Here is a 27,801-nt window from a genome sequence, read left to right on the forward strand (position 1 = left end):
ATATATATATATATATATATACACATATACACACACATTATATATATGTATGTATATATATGTATGTATATGGGTGGGTGGGTGTATGTATGTATATATGTATGTATGTATAAAACATATATGTTTGCATGTTATAATTTATTTTTATGGTGTATTCTGCAAAGCTAAAGACATGTAAGCGTTTCATACCTATTGCTTTGTAGCATATTGATTAACATTTTATTATTATTTCTTTGTCCAATATGCATAACTGAACACTATATTCACTTCTGCTTGCTTTACACAGAAGGGGCTGGTTTCCATCTTCCTACTGTCGTCCATATGTAGAACCTGTGGTAAATAACAGGTAACAGACTCCCACTCATATACACTCTCTCTCTCTCTCTCTCACTCACACACACACACACACACACACACACACACACACACACACACATACATACACTTCTCTGTAATCCTCTTGATTGCTGCTGATACTGATCAGTTCTCCTTTGAAGACAAGGAAACCCAAGCTAGGTTCAGGCTCTATTTTAGGATCACTACATTTAAAGACCTTTAGCTCCTCATTGTTAGAAAGTACTGCATTGCCACTGCTCCTGAATTGTCACATAAAAGACACATTAGGAGGAAATACATTACTAAATAACCTAGGTTAAATACCCGAGGACCTCAGTCTGAAAACAATATGTTGTGTGTCTATTGTGTTCCTCAACTTGATTCTCTTGAAGTACTTGAGTACTCAGTGTGCTGGCCCTTTAACTGACCAGTTGGGTGGAATAGCTCAGCTGGGTTGCATGTGTGCACAGGGACGGTCACAAAGTAAAATCTGTATAGTATTCTATTGAGTATGCCTTTCTGCAGATGACCCACCTTGATCCTATATGCTCAGTAAAATGCATTATTGTTTCAGGCATCCTATGTATACAGGACAGAAGTAAGTTCACTTAAAGTGAAACAAATATGTCCATGTTAAGATCATTTTATTTGTCTGTTCCTTATAAACATTGCATTATTAAACATGCAAAAAGTGTTATATGGATTCCTCTATGCATTGGTATGTAGTATATTCTAACATGTGGCGTACTGTTGAAGTGTTTTTGGGAATCCTCCGGCACGCAGTAAGAGTGTGGCCAACCTCACGCAGCCGGACCCCGAGGATGATGTGATGTTACCTCCTCCTGACTACAGTGACACTCCTGTCAGGAGGAATTCAACCAAGTCCCTGATTCAGACACATGTGCCTTCCTCTGAAAACACGGTAAGTAGCTCTCTCACTCATCTCTTCATATGTAGAATCAGCTGTTTTGAGTTGACTGAAAATCTGAATATGCACTCACTGACCACTTTATTAGGAACCTGCTTATTATCCCATCAGTTATTCATGTAGCAGCAACACACTGCATAAAATTATGCAGGTTCAGGTCAAGAGTTTCCGTTAATATTCACATCAAACTTCAAAATGAGGAAACAATATAATTGCAGTGTATAATTGATCGTTTAGGAATTAAGTAACTGCTGATGGAACTACCTTGTTGGGAAGTGGTAGCATGTTGGTAATCGTTGGACTACTGCTCAAAAGGTTGAGAGTTCAAATCCCAGCACCTCCAAGCTGCCACTGCTGGGCCCTTGAGTAAGGCCCTTAATCCTCAGCTGCTCAGTTCAATAAATGAGATCCAGGGTGACTTACATTTATGTCTATCTGCCAAATTCCATAAATGATGAGAGATCAGAAGAGACTGGTGCAAGCTGACAGTACGGCTATGTTAACTGAAATCATCACTATTTACCACCATGGTAAGCAGAAAACATCTCTGAAGAACAACACACCAAACTTTAAGGGTGGTGCACAACAGCAGAAGAGCATGTCAGATTCCACTCCTGTCAGCTAGGAAGAGGAATCTGAGACTACAGTAGGGACAGGATTTTTTTTTTTGCATAAACACCCATACCAAAGAAGATGAATTGCATAGCTGTCTGAGCCATTAGGTCAACATGACCGAATATAGAGGAGTCTATGATGTGCGTCTGCTTTGTGTGCCTTGGCACAGAGATACAGAACACATTAGTGTGACATAGATATTATTACAGTCTATGTGCCTGAGTAGATCTTAGGATCAGCTACACCTTAAAGAGGATTGTCTATGGAACAATGCTAAATCCTTAACGCTAGACCAGAGTAGTGGCATTAACAACAGTGACTGCGGGGCAAAAAAGCATTTTTACTGAATCACCTTGAAAGCTCTGCTGTGTTTATATACATTGAGATGAACTGTGCTATTTGCTTTCAAGTGTATTATGTATATAAGCGATAACCATTTATAGAATTATATTGGCATTAGCCTACAAATGTCACTCAAAAATGTTTGAAGGCTGCTTAGCTCCCTCTATGAAGTCTAACTAGGAATTAAATGTTTTCCATTTATGCAAAGCATTAACAAAAATGTGGCTACATGTAAATAAATATGTTTGCACTGACAGAAGCCTGTTATATCACAAAATAAAGTACGTCTTTGTTAGTAGTCAAGTTCTGTTCTCCCCTTCAGCAGGTTTAATGTCAGTGCTAGAATAGCATGAAATATGATCTCTTTAACTAAATGAACACCGGTGCTGTCAGCTGCCTCATGTTTATGTGGTCTTATTAACCATCAGAATCTGTCACCATATAAAGTGTATGATGAAATGGGCCTGGCAGCTAACTAGCATTGGCATGAAGCACCATATGAGGATAAAGACAGCCCTGATTTTGTGTTGTTTGCCAGTAGTTGGCTTGAATGCTGATACAATGAAATGGGATACTCCTCTCTAAACCCAGTGAAATATTCATTACCCTCCCAATCCTTGGTGAGCCCCGGAGCCTCCGCACATCCGGGTCGTGGCTCAGCCTTGCCGCTGGAATTCCACACTGAGCTCAACCTGAAAGCACCCCCCTTACTGGACTAAGCCACTTATTCAGCCACATAGCTGTTCACATTGTGTGATTAAGTACTTCCAATAAAAAGTCAACTATGGAGGTCTAAAGGCCTGTTGGCCAACACCTGCTGAAGATTGACTCACCACCCCTGTGGCATGTAATTACTCAGAAAGGGCTTGGTTTTAAATGGTTCTGGAAAACCGAGGTAAGCACAGAGATGGCACACCACAAGCACTTTTTTCATCAAGGAAGAGCAAAGGCGAAAGATGATTCTGGCCGACTTTGCTGTGTCCAACACACTTTAATCAGCCTTGTTCACATGTTCACAGAAGTGGAAATGAGAGTCCTGAGTTGTGGTAGTGTGAGAATAGTTACAAATAAGTCCAAAAAAACAAAAGAGAGAATGTGATCAATGAAATTAAATCGGAGTGGCAGAGAGGGAGGGAAGGATAAGTAATATTGTAACAGTCCAGAATCTAAAATATCCTCTTTTCCTTAGTTCAGTTCTGTCCATTTGTGTTAGCGTCACTCAAAACAGACATATTTCTGTGTACTGAAAAGCTAACTCTGATAAATTTAGTATATTAAATGCTGCTTCTGGACTGGTCACATGCTATGCTTTGTTTTTCTCACAATTAGTACTTCTGAAGACTGCAATCTAGTGGATTGTTCGATCTAGTCTGCCATCTTGTGTTGGCATTGTGTCAGCGCACTACACAGCATTGTGCTTCATGCTACTGACTGCAAACCTACATTTACATTTATTCACTTAGCAGACGCTTTTATCCAAAGCGAGTTACAAATTAGAATAACCTGAATCACATTCATTTTAAACCTAAATTTTACAGCAGTTGCACTGTTCTAAGACAATTTTTATTAGCTTACAATACTGTATTTCTACAGCTATCAATATTTTTTTATCATTAACATTCAGGCCATTTTTCTGTAACAGTGTGTTAGGAAAAACCAGCTACAAATGGCTGTTCAGTAACAGAATTTGTGGTGAAGCTGATGTGCAGCAGGGCTGGATTCCAGGCTGTGGTTCAGTCTGTGTGAAAGTTTAACAGAGTTAGCCATCAGACCAGTCTGACTAGCTGAATACAGGCCTCTCCCTGATACCGTCACGAGTAGTTTTTTTTTGTTTTGTTTTGTTTTGTTTTTTCTTTGTGGATTTCTGTTATCATAGTTGACCTTTATATTTCAAAATGCATACCTGATCCTAAATAAACATGGGGCAATGTCTGTCTAGAGCAGCATACAACACATTTTATTGTCAGTGTTTGTTTTTGAGGATTTAATTTGGTACAACAATCTAAGATGATGTGTGTCTTGCTTTCTCATAGGTTTCTCAGCCAAATGGAATTTCAAAGCCACCTTTTCTAGTGTGAGTATGCAATTAACGTGGATTATCCTGTCACTGCATTGATATCCTTGATACGCAAATGCAACATAAGGAGCATTTATATTAACAATTTGACATATAGTAATGAGCCACATTTTCCACCTTGTTATTGAGCAGCTCAGTGTGATCATTAGAAGCTTCCTCTCAGACGCATACCAAGTATTTTTATAATTACATCCTTAATATTAACTAGAGCTTCTGTGATGAACCCATTGACTGCAAAAGAACAATGTTGATCTTTCCATTTGAGAAATATGTGAATTTCTTTGTTCTGCCGTTTCCTTTTGGCCAGTTTGAGTTCGGCCAGTCTATATAATATACAGTGGCAGAACAGCAGTCAAGCATACACTTGTCGTGAGCACCTTGGCCCTAGAAATATATCCAGAACACTCCTTGGACATGCCTGACTCATGACTTTTGTAAAAACAAAAGCATTCCGGAAACATTCCGTCATTCTTACCTGCTTTTCCACCACTGTTATTGGAGTGTTTACATTGCCAAGGAGACGCCACGGCCAATCGTTACAGTCTGATGCACACGCATTACCAGTGGAAAATTTGAGTGTTTGTAGTGTTTAACAAATAAAATGTTACATTTTAATTAAGGATATTTAGGCTAGTTACTGAACTTACCTTGTTAATGCTTATTATTCGCAGCACTGTTGAATCCTCAAACCAGTAGATGTGTATTCATTTTCTGTAATAGCACAGCTCTGACTATAGTAGTTCTGACTGTAAAATAAATTATAGGTTTCTATTGATGCACTAGTTTTAATACATTATTGTTTCTTTGGTAAAAACATTGAGGTTCTTGGCGGATGCTCCATATAATGTAAGGCTAACAATAAATGATTAAAAATGTGTAATTTATTTAACAAAGAAAAAACTTATAATTGTTGATAGTGTGACGTTTTCTAAGGAGCCGTTTTTTTTTTTTTTTTAACATTTATGAGAGGAGTCTCCTGTGTCAGCACTTTGCCTTAATCACAAGAAAGTCTTTGCACTTTCTGTTTTTTCAGTAAAATGACAAGCTGCAAGTTTTGGTCTTATAACTTGTGAGGAAAAAAGAGAGGCTGGTAGACTATTTATAGCTGCTATAATGTAAGTGATAACAGGAGCTAACTTGTCTCGCAGAAGTTCCACAATATTAGATGTGCTGTTCATTAATTAATTATTACCTTGGTGGGGTGGTAACAGCCCACATCACACAAAAACTGGCAGACCCTTGCGTCAAAATGCAGGCAAATAAGTTTATTTTATAGATGTTCTATTATTATAGCCAGAGCAAAATATTAGTGGTCAAAGTAGTGTTCAAATAGTACAGTGGTTGATATGGTGATGCTTTGTGTAAAGAGATTAAGATTTCAGGACTTTCTGGTTTCTCTATAACATGACAAGCTGTGTTTCTTTGTCTTATTGACGTCACTGCATATACTTGTTATAATGTAAGTGATAACAGGAACAAACTTGTTTCATGGATGTTCCACAACATAAAAAATACACTGTGTTGTATTTAATTAATAAAAAATATTTTATTGTTGGCAAATTGCTCTGGTATAAGAGAATTGATCTTACAAAGATGTGGAACCAGTGTTTAACAGTGTGTGTTACTTCCTCAGGGGCACAAACCCTTTTGCCACCGTGAAGCTGAGGCCCACAGTCACCAACGACAGATCGGCTCCTAGGGTCTGATTATCATGACTCCCTAGCCTTCTAACCATCAGCAGGTCTTTTCCTCCCAATACCACCACCACTGATGCGTGAATGCATGCAGACCTTTCTTCTGCAAAGTACATCATTATACATAAGCTTTAGTCCATGTTGGATTTGGACTAGATACCATGGTGGCCTCATTACACACAGGCAAACTACACATTTATTTATGTACATTATAAAAGCCAATATTCACATGTACTTTTTTAAAATCATTCCAATGTTTGTGCTGGACGATGAGCAAGAGCAGTGCTAGATAGCTCTATTTTAGAGTAAATATGCTTATAATATATTTTGTCCTGAGTTTTTACCTGAGGCGTTGATGACTGCTTTTAAGTTGCAAGAACAACACGCCTACCCTGTGCTGAGATGGACTGGAACCTAGGATGTTTAAATAATTGTTGAGAATTTTACATTGTCATGGGACCAAGGCACTGAATTTTCAGTTATATAGTGTTGCAGATGTAATTGTGCAGGATTTCTTAAATTCTATCAGGTTATTCAAAATCTCAAATGTCATAGTACACTAGGATTAAACATGTGCTTTAATTCCAAATGCTTGATAGTGTGTTTAGATTGCAAAGGTATGTTTCTACAAACCCATTCCCAAATACTATTTAATACCCCTTTTTCCTTTTCTCAGAGAGGACACATTTACCTCTTTAATTTTATGTTGTCAGATGATTACTCAGTGTCCGTATACAGTTCACAAGCATCTTCACTTGTCTTTGAGGGTCACATTGATTAAACAGACCTTAGAATTACATGGACAAATTGTACTTAAATTAGTTTTGAAGCTTTAAGGTAGCCGTTTATTTGTTTTATCAACACATTTCTCTTTTCCAATGCCCTGTGAATCACTGCTGTGTAAAATAAAGATGTTTTATTTCTTTTATCATTTTGAACTCTTTGATTATAAAAAGCTGAATATAGATCAGTGAAGTAGGATTTATGGTACAGTGTGTTTTGTGCAACCTAGACATCAAACCTTTGACTTGTGTGAGGGGTTAGGTATCTCTTTCCAGGCTAAAGCAAAAGTTCAGTGAAAAAAAGTTGGCTCATCAAAATAAGGCTAAATCAGACTGACAGTCCTGCTTAGTAGGGATAAAATAAAATGACCAGTGAGCTCTAGATGAGAGTTCGAATCCCGACATTCCCACAGCCATCCGTGTGGTCGGGAGTCCAAGAGAGCAGAATTGGCCTCGCTGTCTTTGGTGGGACGGATAGCTTACTCTTTCCACTGTCAGTCACAGCGACACTAACGGAACATGTTCAAGTATGTTGAAGAGTTAGTGCTTTCTTCCAAGTGTTCAGCTGCTCTGTAATATGGTATGAACAGCAGTTTGAAAAGTTGTGTTGGCTGGCTTGGAGGAAGCATGTAGCCATCATGTGATAGGTGAGAACTAGTGATGACCAAATTTGGAGATTGTTAATTAACATAAGAGCGAAATATGGTGTCAAAAATTTCTGTTTTAGGTCCCATAGATTGGTTTTCACTTCTACATATATGACCGTTTGGCCAGATTTTGGAACAGAGCTAAGTAAAATGGAAGATCTATGAAAACCGTAAAAGTTTTGGTGAATAGATAATTCAACAGTACTACTGTTGTTAGGTTCCAACCCTGCCTGTAATAAGTTTACCCTATTCTGTGAAACCTAAAGTTTCAGTACAATAGCTTAATGTTTGGGCTGGTTTTTTGGATAATGTCTCAAACACTGCATATTATTATTTAAGAAGGATATTCAGAATAAGACACAGGTTAACCCTAGATCGTGCAATAGCCCACATCAGGAAAAAGTCTGCTTATTAAGTTCCATGTTGTCCATAAGGTCCTGCTTATGATTGTTAAAGCTCTAAATGGTTTAGCTCTTGCATATCTAGCTGTACCCCTGAAGGAGCATCACTCAGCTGAGACTGGACTGCTCTTAATTGAGATGATCATTCTTTTTGCCCCTAAATTCTGAATTAGTGGTCTAATATTATTAGTAGATATTTAACATTTTTACTTGAGTATATTTTTAGTAGGAGTTGTTTGTTTCATTATTGTTCTTTAATATTGAATCTTATTTTCACCTGAATACCATTTAGGCATAAAATGAAAAGTACTACATATAAAGAAAGAATTTTTAGAACCTATTTTGAAAAGACATTCATCTTTGCACAAGTGAAAAACAGCAGCAGCATATCTAGAAGTTTTATTTACAGTATTGTTCATATAAAAATTCTGAACTGATTATACATGCAGTGGCCTAAAGCAAATATCCCTGACATTTCATTACATGATAAAATAATGGCAGCAAGGAAATTTTTTAATCAATGGTGAGAGAAAAAACTGGAACACAAAGGGACATTATTTCTGTTCTGATTGTCTTTCATTTGCAGAGGAAATGAAAATGGTATGCCTCGGAGCTCATTAACATACTGTATGTATCCATTAGATGTGGGACACATGAACAGATGCTTTAGCATGTTATACCTGCAGATTTCTTAACAAGAAGATTATTCTAGTTTTTAACTGGAATACATTTAAGGGGAACAAATCATTTTAACACTAGTGCAGTGCTATAATCAGAATTTGGCTTCTGAAATAAGAGCTGAAATTCTTCAGGAAACAAGGGAGATTATAAACACCTCAGATTTACTAGCAGCACAGTGTGTATTGTGCTAGAGGGAATGAAGATGCTTAGCATAGAGGTAATGATAAACGTTCTAAAAACAGGCCTGAATGGAGAGAAAGTGGTTTGGTCTTCTAGAAGCCTGATTGTGATTTAAAACGTTGGGTAGAGAACATGTCTTTGTTCTATGACTGAGGCTGATGAAATGTGGCAATGATTCCCAACTACACACAACAAAGGCACCAGGCAGCGTAGAGCCTAGTCTCATACATATACAGACAGACAAGAATTTGGTGTGAACTAAAAGAAATCAACAAAAGAGTGATTATCATTTATAACCATGATTGAGACATAATTAAGATTTCAATAAATGATCATCTCTTGACTTGTTCACCAAGTCTCTTTATGGTCTCCTTTCTTCTGCAGTTCTAAATCGCGGCCATTTTAAAGGCACCAGTGAGTCAATGATATGACGGCTGGCTTACACGATTTAAAAAAAACAAAAAAAAACAAAAAAAAAAAACATTTTTTAAAGCAGAAAAGTTTAAGCCGTTTTTGCATTTGCTAATACTTTAAAGAAAAAATAATTGAGAAACCGTATAGCAACTTGCTATTATAAATTGGGCTATCCTTGTATACATGATTTGCATTTTTAAACATAGATATGTAAAACATGGATTTTGAAGAAGAAAAAAAAGAAAAAAGAAGGAGAACCCAAGCGATGGTCAACGGGCTGCAAGACGTGGCTGTGGTTTGGTCCATCTAGCCAAAAGTGGCTCCACAGTTGGGACACCTCCTCTGCCGCAGTGCCAGACAGAAAAGAATGCCCAGGGGGAAGAAGAAAATGGCACACATGATCCCCAAACAGGTGAAGTCCTCCTCCAGCACCCCCACCCTGCAAGCAAGAGCACAGTCCTCTCATTAACCTCTACTACAGTGCAATTTCCCCTCCATTTTGTCCCAATATATATTCCAGTAATCATGTAATACCATGTTATATGACTTACAGTACATGGTGCTGTTAAATTCTCTATTCTGATTAGTCAGAAAGAAATCACATGTTTATAATAATGTGCTCATTCTAGTAAGTTAATGTTTCTATAGTAAAAGTTAAATCAGCTAAAAGTGTTTTTGAACAAAATGATGCCAGTGACATGGTGAATATTTCTGTAAGATGTTCAACATAAGGAAGCAGTCAGGTTATCCTTATCCAGTCAGGTCTTATTACTCAAATTGAATTTTTTCTCCTTAGTTTCCCTTTGTTAAGTTATAACAGGAGTTAACTCTTCTTGCAGATATTTCACAGCATGAAATGTAAATATAAAAAAAAGATTACACAGCATGATGAACATTGAGTTTCTTAATTAACGTGTTATGCTATAAGAGGAATAAAACACTTAAGAGGCATGCTGTTCTAGGAAAATCAACTTTTGCATAGTACTCTTTTTTTTTTTCCTTTATTTTAAACAGCATGCCTCGGTCATGTTTTATTCCTTACATCATTACTATACTATAGTACTATAGATCTGTATCTTTAGAACCAGAAGACACCATAGGAACATAAAACGACAGACAGAGACAGACAGACACAGAGAGAGAGAGAGAGAGAGAGAGAGAGAGAGAGAGAGATACACACACACTTTCCTCTGTATAAAAGAGATAGGGTTAGGTCATACAGTAGAGTGCAGAAGTTTGCATACCCTTAGGATAAAATGAAGGCAAGTAAATTCACAGTATTTTATACCATTTAGTTTTACAATTTACAAATAGTCCTTCATCACCACCAGAATGAAAATAGTCAAGTAATGTTCAGGATATTAATAGTGGAAAAACTAACAGAATCTCAGTTCAAATGTTTTCATCTCCCATTCTTAATGAATTCTGAACATTTTCTAGCATGCCCATCCTTTACCTTTAAACCCAATTCGAACTTTCACTTCCTCGGAGCAGTTTCTGGATCCTGTCATTGATAAAATTATGTATCATTTGTAAACTATTTATTTATTTATCTATTTATTTACATACATTTTATGAATAGTAGTAAATAAATAAATAGATATATATATATATATATATATATATATATATATATATATCTTTGTTTCTTTCGTCACCAAAGGGGTGCAAACTTTTGCACCTGAAAATATATAAATAAATGCAGTCTGTTAAGCATTCAATGTCAGATACATGGAAAAGAAGAATAAAAGGTTGAGCTGGAGGTGAATTTAACTCATTGCAGTTATTTGTGCATTCCAATAGTGTGACAAAGGAAAAAGAAAGAGAAAAGGCCTCTGATAAACATGGATACTGCCTCTGATAGTAACTTCTTTATTGTCTATGAATTACACTTCAAATAAAGGCTCAATAAAAATCTGACATTGTTGGACTATTGAACTCGCATGGAATTCCTCCAGGTTTAATCATAGAAGTGTTGTACTCCAGGACTATATTTATGCCTTTAAAAGACCAACATGCATGTTCTTAAACCTTGAACTAGCACACCTCTTAAATGATCCAATGACAGTGTCTCTCACAGTAGGTCAAAGGTGAATAAGTTAGGCAGGTACTGTGTTTTCTGATTCCCTTGCTTCAGGAATCCAACTAAAAGCACAATCCTACAGTAATCACATTAATTTTTAGTGTTGCATTGTTTTTAAAGCATTCTTTACGCATTTCTTTTTCTTGCACTCTTTGGATGTTTGATGCTACTGTTTTGACACCTTCACCACTAACAAGTTTATTTTATTCAGGGTTTATTTTTGCTGTACAAATAATCCAACGATCCATTAGGTCTGCACAATATGGACAAAAATAGCATATAGCAAGTATATCGATAGAGACAAAGTTCTGAATATGCCTTACAATATATGGGAACAATCTGGTTAACCCATGATTAAACATTGTCATTAATGTCACCAAGTCTTTTTTTTGGCATTGTTTTAAAGTTCATTCTCATATTGATGACAGTATTGCAAAAGCAAATACTGCAATATTTATTAAAAAATAATTATAATAATCACCTGTTCAAGCTGTGTTCATTTAATCTTTTATAGATACTACTGGATTTTAGTCCCAGACCTCTTGCATTTGCTAGAAACCTGCAGGGTCAGGTATGGTTCATCAGTAAATATGCCTAAGAACAATCATCATATTTGACCGACATGGCAATAAATGTTTTCCCTTAGCCCACTGACAAACACATGAACAGTCATCTACTCCACTAACTGCTTCAAACAAAACCCTAATTATTTTTAAAAACAGGATCCAGTGAACTTTGTTTGTTCGATTACTACATCTTGCTTCAAAAAGCTCATTGTGTTACAAATTTCAAGTTTGTCACTGGCACACAGAAGTGTGTAAAGCCAGACGTGCAGAGAGCCTCTTAGAGTACAACCTTAAAGATCCTGAAGCTTGTGGCCAGAAAAGTGTATCAGAAAGAATATCAGACACACTGTAGCCTGTGGGTGGAGCATCTGAGGAGACCATTTCAAGCTAGATGTGTTATTCCTTCCACCCCTGAAGAAACACCAGCTCATGGTGACATCCATAGTAAAGTTTCTGCACTAAACCTGTCTTAATGCATAAAGGAAGTGCTTCATACACTTTTTCTTTGTCTCTGATGAATGGAATGTTTGAACTTCCAAGTGAAGGGCACACCGAGATGACACGATATGACACGATATGACCGAGTCAACTTCCTGACTGCCAGGAGTACTTGGACTACCAGACCACCCTTGAGTCAATGTAAAAACAGTGGGATAGAATCGTCTGCAAAGAGGAGGCAGAACAAATTCATTATCTCCAGTGTCTTCACTCTCAGCCCATTAGAAAGAAATAGAAGATAAAATCAATCAAAGGAGTGTGATCCAACAGGGTAATTAAATGGACTATTACTATTGAGTCAGCTACAAAGATAAAACCTCACTTTACACTCACTTAGGGCACAGTATGTTACGCAATAAAACTGAAGTGTTGTTAAATTATTTCAAAATCCAATTAAATGACCACATCAGTATGTGACAAAAAAGAAACCAGCTTAAAAGCAACAGTATTCCAAATTGTGATCTATAATTATGTTTTGGAATTGTGTTTTATACTAGATGTTATATTTTATATCTCAGCATGAAAAACTAGCATTGTCTGAAAAGGGCTTTTGATTATTAATAAAGAGCTGATTTGCTTTGGACCAGATTTCTGAGTGACATCAGAAATGTCATGAGTTCCTCAACCCATGACTATGTGGATTTAAAAAAAAAAAAAAAAAAAAAAAAAACCCAACCACCACATCATGACCTGCAGCATTACTGGTCATTCCCCTCAGTCACATGAACACAGAGGAACTTAATGTGTACAAGTGACACTTTCGAAACATGGCAATGGTTTATATTTAAAAAATAAATTTAAAAAAAATAAATAAAAACTGATCTATTCTCAACATTGCTGTTATTTTCACTTGTGTATTTTAATATTTTATAAAGAAATTAGTGGTTGCTTTTTTTTTTTTATAGAATATTTTTCATTCAGGCCTTCAAAAAACCCGAAGGTCAGTGTGCACTTAAACTGTTGATCTCATTCAAAAGATTGACAGGAAAAGGAGCTTACAGAAACCACTAGTCATACCCACAGTCACAATGCAGCTGTAACAGATTCCCTTCTCTCAACACATGAACACATACAGGAATATTTTTAGCAAACAGGAACTAATTACATGTAGGAACGAAAGGAAGAACTGAAAAAATAAATAAATAAATAAAAAATAAAAAAAAATAAAAAAAATCGGTCGACTACAAGCGCCATAGGCAAGAGGAATTCAAGCAGTCATGCCAAGAGTGCAGTAACACTGTGCAAGATAGTTAAGGAGAGATGAGCCAAAAACTCCAGTGACGTTTCTCTCTTCTTTTTGATCTTTTGTATCCTTGAACTCTAACATAGTCATGCAATAACAAATGTCAGAGGGAACATTTAGTTTAAATGAGCCCAAAGGGAGCTCAGAAGCACGTCCCACATTCAATGAACTACATATGAAAAGCATTTGGAGCGAAACATCAAGCCACGTAATGATGTCTCCAACTGCCATTTACTTGCAGGCCAAAGTGAACAGGATGACAAGTAGGCTCAGGTTTTCTATGAGGGTATGAAACAGGCAGATCCAGGAATCTCCAGAAGAGTTGATTTGTTGATCAATAAATGTTAGAATTAAAATTTGGGCAATAAAGATGACTTTCAAGATGAGACACTTTCAACACTTGACCAGTTTCAGGCATAAAAGGTGCCACACTGTTCAAGAATGTTGGGAGCTTCACCATTTTCTATCTCACTGCAACACTAAAACACACATTTACACCCTGCCTACAATATTCTACTCTGCCTTGCAAGATAAATTTATATGTTGACTTGATTTACTCACCTGCAGGCAGGACATCCTCCTACTACCACCACTGAGGGCTGAATGATGGTGTATGTGCTCGAACAGTTTGCCGGAGTCCCTGTGGCAGCTGCTGGGTAACCTGAGGACAAGAACAAGATCATAATTATAATTAATTAAAAACTCTGAACTCTTAAGTTTTAGTGACTAGTTTAACAAAGACAATGCATGTTTTGAGTTTGTAAGGTTTGAAACATTGCTGGGTTTTTTTTGTTGTTGTTGTTTTTTTATTAAACAACTTCCTGATTCTCACTCGTCAAGTGACCATTAAAGTCTGGTCTTAAAACACAGAACTTCAGAGTGTGCAATATTATATTCAGAATATGTTGTTAAACAATGAGCACAAGCCTTATTTATAAAAATCAATTGAAAGTAAATGTCACGTACATAATTGTAAATTAGATACTGTTTATATTAGACCACAGTGAAAGCACAAGCTTCCTTGAGCAGCAGAAGATAGAAAGTGGCTGCGTCCCAACTCGCTTACCGTTAGATTACGTACTCCATTCGAAGCAATACCTACTGCACAGCTGTTGAAACAGTATGTACTAATCACTACGCGTGTGTAGTATAAATACGATCCCAGACATACTACAGCTACCATGTTGGAATTGTCATGTGACCTTGGACATCATAATAAACACAAATTTAAAAAGGACCAGATTAAAGCCCATCAAGCCCACTAACGGCAAAATGCACATCAGGAAAGTTAACTGAATTAGTATTAGTAATTTAATGTGGCCAGGGTTAACAGGCTGAGGTAAATTCGCTGCTGTTAGCTTGGCCAGATAAGGCATGATTGAGAATAAAAGTTTCAAACTCTAGGACAACCCTTTTCTTTTTTTTAACCTTCAACAAGTTAACAATTTATTCAGGTATTGTTAAACAAGTCCTGTTTAACCAAGGATTAATACTTAAAAGGAGCCGACACGCTGTCTTCCACAACTAGTTTTCCTGAGCTCGTCCGCACCAGTCCCGTTGAATTATGGGATTTTTGACTAGCGTAATGTCCATTGGTTGCATACTACAAAATCTCACCGGAAGCAGAACGCATCTGGGTATTTCTCACCTACTGAGAATTCGGACATGCTACCCCTCTGGCGTACTGCTTTTTATCTACTGTGTAGTAGGGTAGTAGTGTCTGAGAGACCACCTAAAATAACTTAATGGGTGTTCACAAAAAAAAATAAAATAAAAAATAAAAAAAATAAAAAAATTGTTTATCAAGTGATTGTTTTAAGATAAGCATTTCCTCAGTTCACATCAGTTACATCTTCAAAAAATCAATTCCATTAATGTCACATTCAGCACCAGAAACAGACACTCAAATGAACAAACTTCCTGTCAGGAACATATCTGGCTACTACTCTGCCTGACAGGATCATGGTATTTCCTGATTTTACTTTGTCACTGGAAGCATTAACTCTTAGTACTAGCTGCTTCTTAGGAGACATTTTAGAATGTTAACCCTTATGCATCAATAAAAATTTACACATAGTGAACAAAGATGACCATGTCCAAAAACTGTCAAATGTTATATTAATATTTTTTTCCCCACTTTCACTGACTTCAATTTTTTATTAGCATCAGTTCTGATCTTAACTACCAAAACATTCATTTTCAGAATTTTAACCCTTTAAAACACAGGTTTCTTTACATAATGCAAAAATCTTCAAAGCTAACCTTCTTTGAATCATATACATTGTGATTTCCAATACAATATAGTTTCTCTCTTTCAAACTGTTCACACACAATTTTCAGTACACACATACAAACCACAACTCTATCCATACAAACACACCCACACAATTATAGCTGCATCATTTATTCAGCTGGTCTGCAGTGCTCTATAATACAGCAGAATCAGGAAAAAAAGAAAAGCATGTATTTTCCAGAGACAAAACCTGAGGGGGGGGGGAAATCATTTCAGATTTTTTATTTTTTTTAATTCAATGTTCTGAAACCTTTTCAGCAAAATAAAAGCCTATTAACACAGAATGCATGGTTATGCTTAAACGTCACAGGGATTAAACACTGCAGTTTGAAAGGGTTTCAGTGGGGACACGTGTGTCCTTAAACTCCTGAGTGTAACCATTGTGTACCTAGTTTAAAATAGGATTTATAAAAGTAAATTAGGGTGACATGTTAAAATTCCAATAAAAACACACCTTTTGAGAAAAAAAATGCTGTTGTTTGCATTAAACACAGACAAAATGATTTTTTTTTTTAATTAAATGAAAATGTCCATAAGGACACACAAGGGTTGAATTAGCCTTATAACTACTTGCCTTCCTGTGTAGCTTTCTACCTGGCCTGTTTGCTAGATTACAGGAATTAGCTGCCACAGAAGGCCCTAAAATTGACCAGATGCCAAAATCAACCATACTCAAACAAAAGTAAACAAATATTTATGATAAAAGTAATTATGAGATTTATGATAAAGTTAATTACTAGTTTGGAATTGTTATAGTTTGTAGCATAGGCTTGAAAAAAAAAAACTCAATATAAAAGTTTTAAGACGTAAATATTGTAAACGAATTAGTATTAAAGCATTTCACTCCAGTAGAGGGACCGGTATTTATACTTGCTAACTAGAGAGAACTAGCGCACATTACTACCCTTCATTTTACAGGTTTGTACGCTGTTGAATATCAAAAGAACAGAGGATGAGGGGGAAACAGATTAACACATTTACTGTAGTTTGTTTATATTTATTAGGTGTGTTTCAGAGCCAGGTTTACAGGTTGAACAGCCTCTCCGAGTTCATTCTCGCGACAAATTTCTTCCGTGTTGATTAGCAACAGGCTAGCGCGTATAAACATTATTATGACTAGAATAGCCATATGAATTGTATAATCGCCCAGTACTTACGAAAAAGTGGAATCTTGTTAAATAAATAAATAAATAAATAAATAAATAAAAGTGGTGAATCTTATAAAAATGAAGTTTGATGTCATCACGTGACGCCGTGTGTCAGAATTAAACGAACGTTACAGAGGCTGATTTCTGAGCAGGCTTTATTATTATTATTATTATTATTATTATTATTATTATTATTATTACTACTACTACTACTACTACTACTAATAATAATAATAATAATAATAATAATAATAATAATACTAATACTCACCTTGTGCAGCGGGGAACTGGTATGGCGGGGGCGGTGATGGAAAGGCTGCAGGTGCGGGTGCAGGAGCGGGTTGCGGGATCGCTCCGTACCCCGGCTGCGGCTGCTGGTAATTATACGCCCCGGGAACGCTGTTGTACGCCGGGGGTCTGTCTTGAAGAAGAGGTTTATTATCCATATCCGACGGAATGATGTGTGCTCTTTACGAAGTGAAAAAACACTGTAGTCACGCGTTTACCCAAAGATTAATTGTTTTAATCCGTTCAGTTTTCGGTTTGGTCTAGTGTCACGCGATGAGAACCGCGACCAAAACAAAAACAAAAGCAAACCCAACACAAGGAAACTGCAAGTTGACTTCACCGCCCGCCTCCTCCTCCTCCATGCGCCAACTTTGTCCCCGAGTAATCCACGCTGCTAAAAGCGCCCTCAAATCACACACTCGAGGAAAAGAATGGTGGATAAGAAATATTTACACCTTAAAAACACGGCATAACGAGACCGATATGATATCTCTGACGCTTGAGGAGGAAAAATCGACAGTAGTTAGTGACTAAAACTCCGAGGAACTCGTATAAAACGCGTTGCCCTGTTATCTGCTCAGTCACAAGACAGCAGTCATGTGACGAAGGGACTGAGCTACTTCTTAAAGGGGCACGCGCCTGTTATGTGATGAATAACTCACTGCAGACTACGGAAGCCATAACTGCAGACTACGGAAGCCATAAGAGGCCAGGCATTATTTTTTATTACGACTTAATTTTCTCGTGATCTCCACATAGCAAACAGTTATTTTATTTTTATCTTGACACAACAAAAAGCTGTTTTCTCACGATGTAATTTCATGACGAGAAAATCTCGTGTCTTGTGAATGGGTCTGGTGTTGCATGCAGGTTAGCATCTTGGCCATCACCATCATAAATGTAATAATTGCTCACATTATTAGGGTCCCTTAATGTGGAAGTCGTCAATCACCAGTGTTGGGTAAGTACTAAAAAAAGTTAATCCATTACAGATTACTAGTTACTAGGCTACTTTAAAATTGCAATTTGATGACATTACTGATTACTGCATGTAAAATGTAATCAGATGACTAATTACTTTATTTTCAAGTTACTACTACTACTTTATTATCAAACCTACAAAATACACTAGGCTACAAAAAAGTTGAATTGATCATAAAACTTGCCTATAGGGTGTTGTCACTGTTTGTAGGACTACCAGAAAAATAAAATATAAAAGAGATGTGCCTGTCGTACATCTCGGTCTGGATGAGGGAACACCACCTTAAGCTCAACATAAAATCTGAGCTTCTCGTCACCCTAGCCTGTCCCTCAATCAACCACAACCTCACTGTACAGCTTGGCTCAACCCCACTCAATCCAACTAGGATGGCCAGGAACCTTGGGGTGATTCTCGATGACAGCTTGACCTTTACAGACCACATCTCAACAACTGCATTGTCCTGTAGGTTCATCTTGTACAACATCAAGAAAATCAGACCCTATCTCACCGAACAGGCTACACAGATACTAGTCCAGGCTCTTGTTATCTCAGAACTGGACTACTGCAACTCACTACTCTCGGGCCTTCCGGCCAGCTCCATTAAACCCCTTCAAATGATTCAGAATGCAGCAGCACACCTCGTCTTCAACCAGCCCAAGAGAACCCATGTCACAACCCTCTTCATCTCCCTACACTGGCTTCTTGTAACCACCCTCATCAAATTCAAGACCTTGTCTGGAACAGCACCCCCCTACCTTAACTCTCTCCAAAAGGCTTAGGTTCTCTCATGCAATCTGCGATCAATCAACGACCGATGCTTAGTAGTACCTACTCAGCATGGCTCAAGGTCCCTTTCAAGAACCTTCAAACTAACTGTTCCTCAGTGGTGGAATGGACTTCCAAACTCAATCCAGACCTCAGAATCTCTCACCATTCTTCAAAAAACAGCTAAAGACACACCTCTTCAGTGAACACCTAACCAGCCCATAAAAAAAATAAAAAATTACTCTGGCACTTACACTTCTGGCACTTTGCTTCTTCTGGAACTCAATTAACAGATCCTGTAAGGTAGCACTACTTGTATTTTTCTCTGCTTGATATATCGCTTTGCTTGTATTTTCTCATTTGTAAGTCGCTTTGGATTAGAGCATCTGCTAAATTAATAAATGTAATGTAATCTAAAAACTTTTCTAACTACAGTAGGCTATAGTTTGGTGTCGGTAGCCAAGGGGAGGCACAACTAAGCTATGGGTTCAGCTGCTACAGTGCCATGCAAAGTACATTATTTTTACTTATGCTCTGCTCCGATCATGTTCACTTAAACTGGAATGCATATAGACATTTACACACCTTGTTTTCCTGCTCAGCATCAGATGATGTTACTGTTTCAGTTTCAACCCATTTACTGGTTAAAAAAAATAATCGGCGTATATCCATTTTTTCCTCACACTGACTGTGTGAGCTAGCGTTTGGCAGAATTGAGAGACTGTCAGCCAATAATACACGAGTGTTTCCACGTATTTTCCTGTAAATCCTTTCTGATTGGTCCCACCTCCATTCGCTGAAGATATAAAATTACAGGCCGTCTTCTTTTACTGACAATCAATTACGTAGGTGACAAACCGCTCCAACTGGAGAATTATTCGGAGCTAAAGAAAAAATATTTGGGGCAAAACGTGATTTATTTTAAAAATACATTTTACTTAATATTGTTTTCTTCACAATAAATTTGTTATGCAAGTAATGTAATTTAGTTGACATCAGTAACTGTAATCAAATTACATACATTTAAAATGTAATGCGTTACAATACTGCTTTATCAGAAAAAGTCATTAGATTACAGTAATGCGTTACTTTGTAACTCTGTCAATCACTGATAAATATAGAGCTATTTCAGCTTGAGTGAGTCCTTGATTGTTTTCTTAACAATAGATTTGTAATGAAAGTAACATTTTCTTGACATCAGTAAATGTAATCATATTATATACATTTATAATGTAATGCGTTACATTACTGTACAATAATGCATTACATTTTATCAGAAAAAGTCATTAGAATACAGTAATGCGTTACTTTGTAAAGCATTATACCCAACTCTGTCAATCACTGACAGTCATAGAGCTATTTCAGCTTGAGTGAGTCCCAGATCAAAGTAAAAACCAATTCGTTCATCCATGATGCTGCGGGATTGCGCTAAGCTTTTGCTGCCTCCAGAGAAATAAAAACAACATGTTGTTGTGTTGAGTACACAAAAAAATTGTGTTCATGAGAAAACAACTTTTGTTATGTCAGTATCAGGAGAAAAAACCCACTTTATGTCGAGATCATGAGAAAACAAGAAAGAAAGAAAAAATATATCTGCAAGCAGCAATACCAGTCACACCAATTATTGGCACCATGAGCAGCAAAAGAACCTTTGTTACATGTTTTTAGTTAGAGTCTGATGAACAGTGTATCAGTAGTTAGAAAAAGTTAACTTTCAAGCATAAAAAAAAAAAATTGTATTTTAAAAATAAATTATAAATAGCTACTTCTTAGAAATTTTGTCCAGTATGTGGTGCTGTTCTGAAACTGCTCAGGTAGCATCTGGATATGATGGTTATCATGCAGGAAAGCTTTCAAGGGTTATAAGCCAAAAAACGTTTTGCTATCTCCTGACCAGTAGGGGGAAGTGTGACGAAACTCTGCAGGTCACCTCAGGACCTAATGGTGATGACACGTACCAAGTGTTGTCAAGTTTTGTTGATCAGAATTCTGTGAATAACTTTTTGTCGTGAGTGCATCTACATAATGCAGGCCAATTTTCATGCAAATCCGAGAAACGGTCTAGGACAAGTTCAAAAAAGTAGGTTTTCAAAACATTTAAAAATAGTGGACAGGACGTTTTCTCGACCATGACATTATTGGTATCATTGTTCTCGGCATGAACCACGGAACCTATCAAGATCAGTTTCATGACAGTAGGCAAAAGGAGTCAATAGCTATTAGCATTTTTATAAATAGCATTATAATTTTGACCACAAGGAGGCGCTGTCCCAAAACATTTTGAGTCCCTTCAGAGCATCATCCCAAAGACACGGACCGAGTTTTCTAAAGATACGCCAAGTCGTTTGTAAAATAAGGTGTACGATAAATTGTTCAGAAGTTATAAGCAAAATGTGTTGTTGTTTTCTCATATCTCGTAACCACTAGGGGGCACTGTTCCAAAATTGAGAAGGCATCCTCAAGTCATGATGGCTATGACAAATAATTTTGTTAGGTACAAGTTTGATACCCTAAAGCACTATGGGGATATACCCTCATGTTGAAGGCGGGTTGGGTTGGGTGTGATGGGGCATGACATGCAAGCTAACCATACCCAAACACCCCCCCCACACACACATACACAATTTTTTTTTGTATAACAGCACGGTCTGCAGTGTTTTATAACACTTATACCGCATATATTTCCATTTATGTCCAATGTGCATCATCCAAGTATGCCCACTGTTATTTCTAAGCACTGTGGGTATTATCATTGTAAGCCATTGGCAAATGCTTGTTTGAAGAAGCATACATGGCCAATACAACCAATTTTGTTTTTGATTCTGATTTCAAAATGTAAAACATCTGCCACACAAGCCAGGTGTTTGGGTGAAGCATATTTTAAATAGGCCTACTGGTATTTGGCTGTGTATTACATATCCATCGGTTTTATTTCATGCAGACCTGGCAACCTTTGCGGTGCAGGTGTAAAGAGGACGACAGGTTCTCTTACCAACTCGGATTTATGCGTTTGAAATGGTTTGTTTATTTATTTGTTTGTTTAATCGCAAATTATAATAAGCCACAAAATACTTTTCCCCAGAAACCACACATCAGATTAGACCAGCAGGTTTCTACCTACATTCAATCCCTCAGTAGTACGAATATTGAAATATATTTCATTTTGTAGTCTAATAAAAAATAATCAGGATAAAGGTAATGTATGTCACGAAAAGTAGGACTGTAAATTATCGCTCTGTAAGTCTGAATAATTGATCCGGTGGCAAATGAATAATTAAAATTCCTAACGCTGTAACAGCAACGGAAAAAGCATATAAGCCCACACCACTGTCCAATCACACGGCAGGATTTTCCAGTTTCCTGCTTGGTAACCAATCCGAATTCAGCTCCCGCCCCTTCCTGTTGTAGGGCTTTGAGCCCGTTATAATATTTCCCTGGAATAAGAGTAAATTGATGACGCTGTTATAGAGAGGAGCTGTGGATGCTGGAGCCCTGCAGACTTTTGCATTGATATAAGGTGTAAGTTTCTTTATGAAATTCTTTATTTCTTTATTTCTGTTCTGGGACTCATCCGGCATCAGTTATGGTATTTAGACCGTCGTGTGCGTTAAAAAGATAGGATAAATAAAGAATGAGTGTTAAGTTAGCTTTATTTGACAGATGCCCATTAGTAAACCTTTGGCTCTGTATCATTTAGAAGTTAGCCGAGTGTTGCTATCTTCACACGCCACTGTTATACATGGATATGTTATACATGTTTTACAATTTACGGGTTATAAAAACATACATTTATCGGGTCATGAAATGGTCATGACTCAGGTGAATGTTAGAACTATATAAGAGAACAAAACTACACTATTGACAAAAGCTTTTATTTTGGTTTCTGAGGTTAAGGTTCGGCTAGATTCAGGTGTAGGTATAACTTTTTAATAATTATGTTAATGTGCGTGTGTGTGTGCGTGCGCGTGTGTGTGTGCGTGCGCGTGTGTGTGCGTGTGTGTTTGGCTAGCTCTCTCCGCTATGCCGAGCTCCGTGTTTTGGGCTGTAGATGTGTACGGGAATGTGTACAGCCTGTGTACCGATAGGGGGCGCTGGCAGCAATCCAAGGAGAATCAGCTGGAGCTGAAACGTGTAACCGCTGCAGATCTGTGCTGCTGGGCCATTGGCTTTGACCAACAGGTTTACCTGAACGTGCTCCCCGGTGACGTGACCATACGTCATCAGGAGGAGACTTATGAGAACCAGGTAAATTACAGTATAGTCTAGACCAGCGGTTCTTAACCTTTTTGCGAGTGTGACCCACTTTTAAGAGTGGCATCATTGACACCCCTGCAACCTCTTTGAGACCCCCCAGCTTAAGAACTGCTGGTCTAGACAGTACAGTCTAGTATAGCCAACATAACACCACACCTCTGCTTTGGAGAGCTTGCAAAATGTGTGTTTATATGTAGATGTGGATGTCTTCCAGAGATGGAACCCAGTAGATGGATACACAGACACACTCCTGCCCACAGATCGCTGGCCATGGACGGATGAATTTGGCATGAAGCCTCAGCCACTGCACAGCTTCGACCTGCCATCTGAGAACTGGGAGTGGGAGGGAGACTGGTACGTGGATGATGAGAGCTGTGGCAGAGAGTCCACATCAACTGGGGTGAGTGGAAAAATAAATATATCAAAACATGAGAGATAATGAAAGACAGGACACTGAAATTCAACAAACTACATAACACAAATAACAATAAAAGATGCAGCAATACATTGTCAGAAATTATAGGTACTGTACAGATAGGTACTTCGACAAAACAACAGTGATCGTTAAATTCCTGTGACCCTTAAATAATTTTAGATCTAATATTAATTTATATTACTTATAAACAAACAAAGCAGTGTATATATAACTAATATCAAAACTCATCAAACACCCCAAAACACTTAAAAATACCTAATCAAAGCTCGAAAAAAAAAAAAAAAACACTAACAACAATGCTGTTTGATCCTGCAGGGCTGGGAATATGCTGTGGACTTCCCTACCACCTTCACTAAAGAGAAGAAGTGGAACTCATGTGTCCGGCGCAGACGATGGCTTCGTTACAGGAGATATAAAGCACTGGGACTATGGGCCAAGGTATCATCAGGAAAATGAGGTCATTCACAGTGAATTTAGGTTAATAAAGAGGGACTTACAAACATTTAAAGAATAATTTAAGAATTATCTTGGACTATATTTACTATAAGCATAGTTCTGTGCCCAGACAAGTGTGTTACAATGAGATCTTTAAGTCACATGACTTGTGTAGCTTACAGTGCCTTGCCAGAGATAAAAGTCAGTGACAGGTTAAGTAGGGTATTATTCAGAGAAACAACCAACTCCCAACTCTTAGCATAATGCTACCACCTCCATGTTTCACTGTGTCTATGACATTCTCAGGGTGATGAACAGTATTGGGTTTGTGCCAAATGCAGCACTTTGTGCCAAGGCTACAAAGTTTTAATTTTGGTTTCAACAAATAACTTTTCTCCACATGTTTTTTGGCAAACCCCAAATGTGATTTCATACGTCTTGCCACTCTTCATAAAGCCCAGCATTCTGGAATGTCTAGCTCCTTCAGAGTTACTCTTGGCCTCTTTGGGTGATTCTCTGACTAATGCACTCCTTACCCATTGACTGACCACCTGTTAGATAGCCTGCTGTAGGATTTGCAGTTGTGCCATATTCTTTTAATTTTTTAATAATGGATTTAACAGTGCATTTAATAGTATGTTCAAAGTTTGGGATATTTGTAACACAACCCTGACTGATACAATTTCCAGATACTAGGTAAGTTCTCTAACAAACTGCAGTGTGTGTGTGTGTGTATATGTATGTATGTATGTATGTGTGTGTGTGTGTGTGTATATATGTGTATATATATATATATATATATATATATATATATATATATATATATATATATATATATATAAAATATAAAAAATGTATCAAATATATATCCCCAACACATACATACGTACATATAGTGCCCTACTTTTTGGCACCCTTGGTAAATATGAGCAAAGTAGGCTGGGAAAAATTGTCTTTATTGTTTAACCTTTTGATATTTTGTTAAAAAAATTCACAAAAATTATTTCATGCATATCAAACAATTGCAAACACAGGTTTCTAAAAAAAAATGTCTTTGAAACGAGTCGTTAGTAATTCCAGACTTAAGGCCTGTTCACACCGGGAGGTTTTTTTTTCGGCACGCGTTTTTGTGTTCGCACCCATGCGAATGAACACGGGCGACGTGCTGAATGAAAGTGCATATTCACTCCCTGACAGAAGATGACACTTAATCAGAAATACCCCAGTACACAAGGTGCTGCTGCACAACTTTCCGTTTCTGATACCCGCTTAGCACTGAGAATTAGAAGAGAGCCAGTATTTACGTGTTTGCAAAAAGCTGTTCACACACTTTTTACGAACTGGCTAACAGAAAATGAATTTTTCAAGCAGCAGCAACAGTAGTAGTAGCATTCATCATGATTCTTGCTTGGAAAGACTGTTTTGTGCTGGAGTTTTGTGCCACCAAGTCGTGGTTTTTATGTAACTTCAGTAGCTCCGGGTATGTGAACAGAAGCACGAATCTCATTGGTTGATCAGTTTTTAACGCAGTGTGTCAAAAAAAAAAAAAAAACACCCTGAGACGTTAAAATTTGACGCCACACATTTTATGCGTGTGAATACTCCTGTTGACAGCCATTTATTTAGACATGATGTGTTAAACGGACCATTTTACATGCTGTAAAAACATGACCCTGTGGCCTATGCTTTCTGCACAAACCTACGTAGGTTTGTAACAAAAAACCCTGCCTCTGGTCTTCATTGGCTGCTCACGAACAAAGTGTACTTTGACCCTCCTTTGTTGTTGCTGTACTATCCGAAGCACGAGCTGTAAAGGTGCAGCCCTCTTCTGGAAAGGGAGCGGGGACCAGCAACTCATTTGCATTTAAAGAGACACATGGTAAAATAAATGATCTGTGGGGTATTTTGAGTTGAAACTACACAGGCACATTCTGGGGACACCTGAAACTTGTATTACATCTTGTAAAAAGTGGCATAACAGGCCCTCTTTAAATACAAGTGTGCAAGAATTATTGGCACCCCTGTGAATTCAAATTGGACAAATATATTTGAAGTATATTCCAATCGATAATAAAAAAAAATTTAGTACACCTGGGTGACTAGGAACAGGAAATTGTTCACCCATGACTTCCTGTTTCACAGGGGTATGAATATGAGGTAACACATATGCCAAATTCCCTTAGTCATTCATAACATTGGGTAATAAAAAAAGGAATATAATTGTGATGTTCAGCAAAAGGTTGTTGAGCTTTACAAAATGGGAAGTGGCTATAAGAAAATAGCACAAGCATTGAAAATGCCCATTTCAACCATCAGGGCAATAATTAAGAAGTTCCAGTCAACTGGAAATGTTATGAATCAACCTTTAATTGGACGTGTGTCTGTGTTATATCAACGCACTGTGAAGAGGATGGTTCAAGTGGCCAAAAAATCTCCAAGGATCACAGCTGGAGAATTGCAGTAGTTAATTGCGTCTTGGGGTCAAAAATTCTCCAAGACTATAATCCAAAGTCACCACGAGTTGTTTGGAAGGGTTTCTGCCTAAGACCTGGACATTTTGATAGGATGCATGGCATCATGGACTATCAAAGATCAGCAGATATTAAATGAAAACCTGAATGCCTCTGCCAGAAAGCATAAAATGGCCCGTGGTTGGATCTTCCAGCAGGACAATTATCCAAAACATACATCAAAATCAACACAAAAATGGTTTACTGACCATAAAATCCAGGTTCTGCCATGGTCATCCCAATCCCCTGACTTGTAACTTATAGAAAACCTGTGGACCTTGAAATTTGAAGGATCTGGAGAGATTCTGTATGCATTATAGGAGAAGACTTGAAGAGAAGATTTTTTTTTTATAAACCTATCTTGTGTTTGCAATTGTTTGATATCCATGGGAGCAGAATATTTTTGTAAAAAAAATTTTAACAAAAGATCAAAAGGTTAAACAATAAAGACAATTTTTCACAGCCTTCTTTGCTCATATTTCCCAAGGGTGCCAATATTAGTGGAGGGCACTGTATGTATGTATGGTCCCCTAGCTACTGCTTGTGAAATAGTAAGGTGTGTGTGTCTGTGTGTGTGTGCGCAGGTGCCTTTAGACGGGGGCCAGCCTCCAGAGCCCTTCACTGATATTAGCTGTGGAGGCTGGAACATAGGGGATAGAACAGAGAAAGCTGTCTCCTTATGGGCCGTGTCTCAGCAAGGAAAGGTAGGAACTCTCTTTGGTTTTTTTTTTTTTTTAATGAACTGAGCTGTAAATGTTTACTAGCTTCTCAGACATTACTGGGAAATGGTGCTAAAAAGTAACTAATATTATTACTGAGCTTGCAATGGAATTCAGTTAGTACCATTACAAGTCCAAAAGCCTAAACGCATGGATCTATAACTTAAAGAATATTATCAAAGAGCAAGAAGAGAAATTGGCAAAATAAAAATGGTGAACCCTCTCAGAAATGTAGTCCAAAAGGTATTATACCCACAAGTGTTCCCTCAGTATCATGTAAACCCAAAAATGGTTAAATAGTGTATGCTAAGATATTAGTAGTGAAAAACCATTCAATAGGTTTACATGGACAACAATAATCCAATATTAACCCGATAAAGACAATACTCTGATTAAGAAACTACCATGTAAACAGCAATTTTTGATTACCTTAATCTGACTAAAGTCACACTTGAAGTAAACACAAATTGAATTAAGACATGAA

The 27,801-nt window shown here is 37.4% G+C and overlaps 3 protein-coding genes across 7 annotated transcripts in view; 2 read left to right on the plus strand and 1 right to left on the minus strand.

Annotated features, from left to right (window-relative positions):
• Window positions 1-6,920, plus strand: part of baiap2l1b (BAR/IMD domain containing adaptor protein 2 like 1b) — a 54,875-nt gene extending 47,955 nt beyond the window's left edge. Inside the window, exons 11-15 of one of the 2 annotated variants that reach the window (XM_017489025.3) lie at window positions 287-346; window positions 911-934; window positions 1,093-1,258; window positions 4,255-4,295; window positions 5,932-6,920. In XM_017489025.3, the coding sequence (XP_017344514.2) occupies window positions 287-346; window positions 911-934; window positions 1,093-1,258; window positions 4,255-4,295; window positions 5,932-6,004 (364 nt within the window). In that variant the 3' untranslated portion in view covers window positions 6,005-6,920. The remainder of the gene's footprint in view (window positions 1-286; window positions 347-910; window positions 935-1,092; window positions 1,259-4,254; window positions 4,296-5,931) is intronic. The other variant, XM_017489033.3, reaches the window with a different exon arrangement.
• A 1,286-nt stretch (window positions 6,921-8,206) lies between these two features.
• On the minus strand, window positions 8,207-17,821 carry bri3 (brain protein I3). Its single transcript, XM_017489046.3, has 3 exons — window positions 17,200-17,821; window positions 14,049-14,148; window positions 8,207-9,536 (listed from the first exon to the last, which is right to left on the minus strand). The coding sequence occupies exons 1-3, from the start codon at window positions 17,372-17,374 to the stop codon at window positions 9,404-9,406; spliced, it is 408 nt and encodes a 135-aa protein (XP_017344535.1). The 5' UTR covers window positions 17,375-17,821; the 3' UTR covers window positions 8,207-9,403.
• A 40-nt stretch (window positions 17,822-17,861) lies between these two features.
• tecpr1b (tectonin beta-propeller repeat containing 1b) overlaps window positions 17,862-27,801 on the plus strand; it is a 39,585-nt gene continuing 29,645 nt past the window's right edge. For 2 of the 4 annotated variants that reach the window (XM_017489003.3, XM_017489013.3), the window contains exons 1-5: window positions 21,628-22,482; window positions 22,973-23,208; window positions 23,432-23,617; window positions 23,969-24,091; window positions 27,183-27,302. In XM_017489003.3, coding sequence (XP_017344492.1) covers window positions 22,984-23,208; window positions 23,432-23,617; window positions 23,969-24,091; window positions 27,183-27,302 — 654 coding nt within the window. In that variant the 5' untranslated portion in view covers window positions 21,628-22,482; window positions 22,973-22,983. Of the gene's footprint in view, window positions 18,178-21,626; window positions 22,483-22,972; window positions 23,209-23,431; window positions 23,618-23,968; window positions 24,092-27,182; window positions 27,303-27,801 lie in introns of those variants that run through there. The other 2 variants (XM_017488986.3, XM_053675001.1) reach the window with 2 other exon arrangements.

This window comes from Ictalurus punctatus, chromosome 2 (assembly GCF_001660625.3).
Source record: "Ictalurus punctatus breed USDA103 chromosome 2, Coco_2.0, whole genome shotgun sequence".
Lineage (NCBI taxonomy): Eukaryota > Metazoa > Chordata > Actinopteri > Siluriformes > Ictaluridae > Ictalurus > Ictalurus punctatus.

What these genes read in the sequence shown, in the direction of transcription:
- bri3 (XM_017489046.3), bottom strand. Translation starts at nt 17,374, where the DNA reads ATGGATAATAAACCTCTTCTTCAAGACAGACCCCCGGCGTACAACAGC. An exon ending in CCAGTTCCCCGCTGCACAAG is followed by an intron (nt 14,149 to 17,199) that starts GTGAGTATTAGT and finishes TCTTGTCCTCAG; the next exon opens with GTTACCCAGCAGCTGCCACA. An exon ending in GGAGGATGTCCTGCCTGCAG is followed by an intron (nt 9,537 to 14,048) that starts GTGAGTAAATCA and finishes TCTTGCTTGCAG; the next exon opens with GGTGGGGGTGCTGGAGGAGG.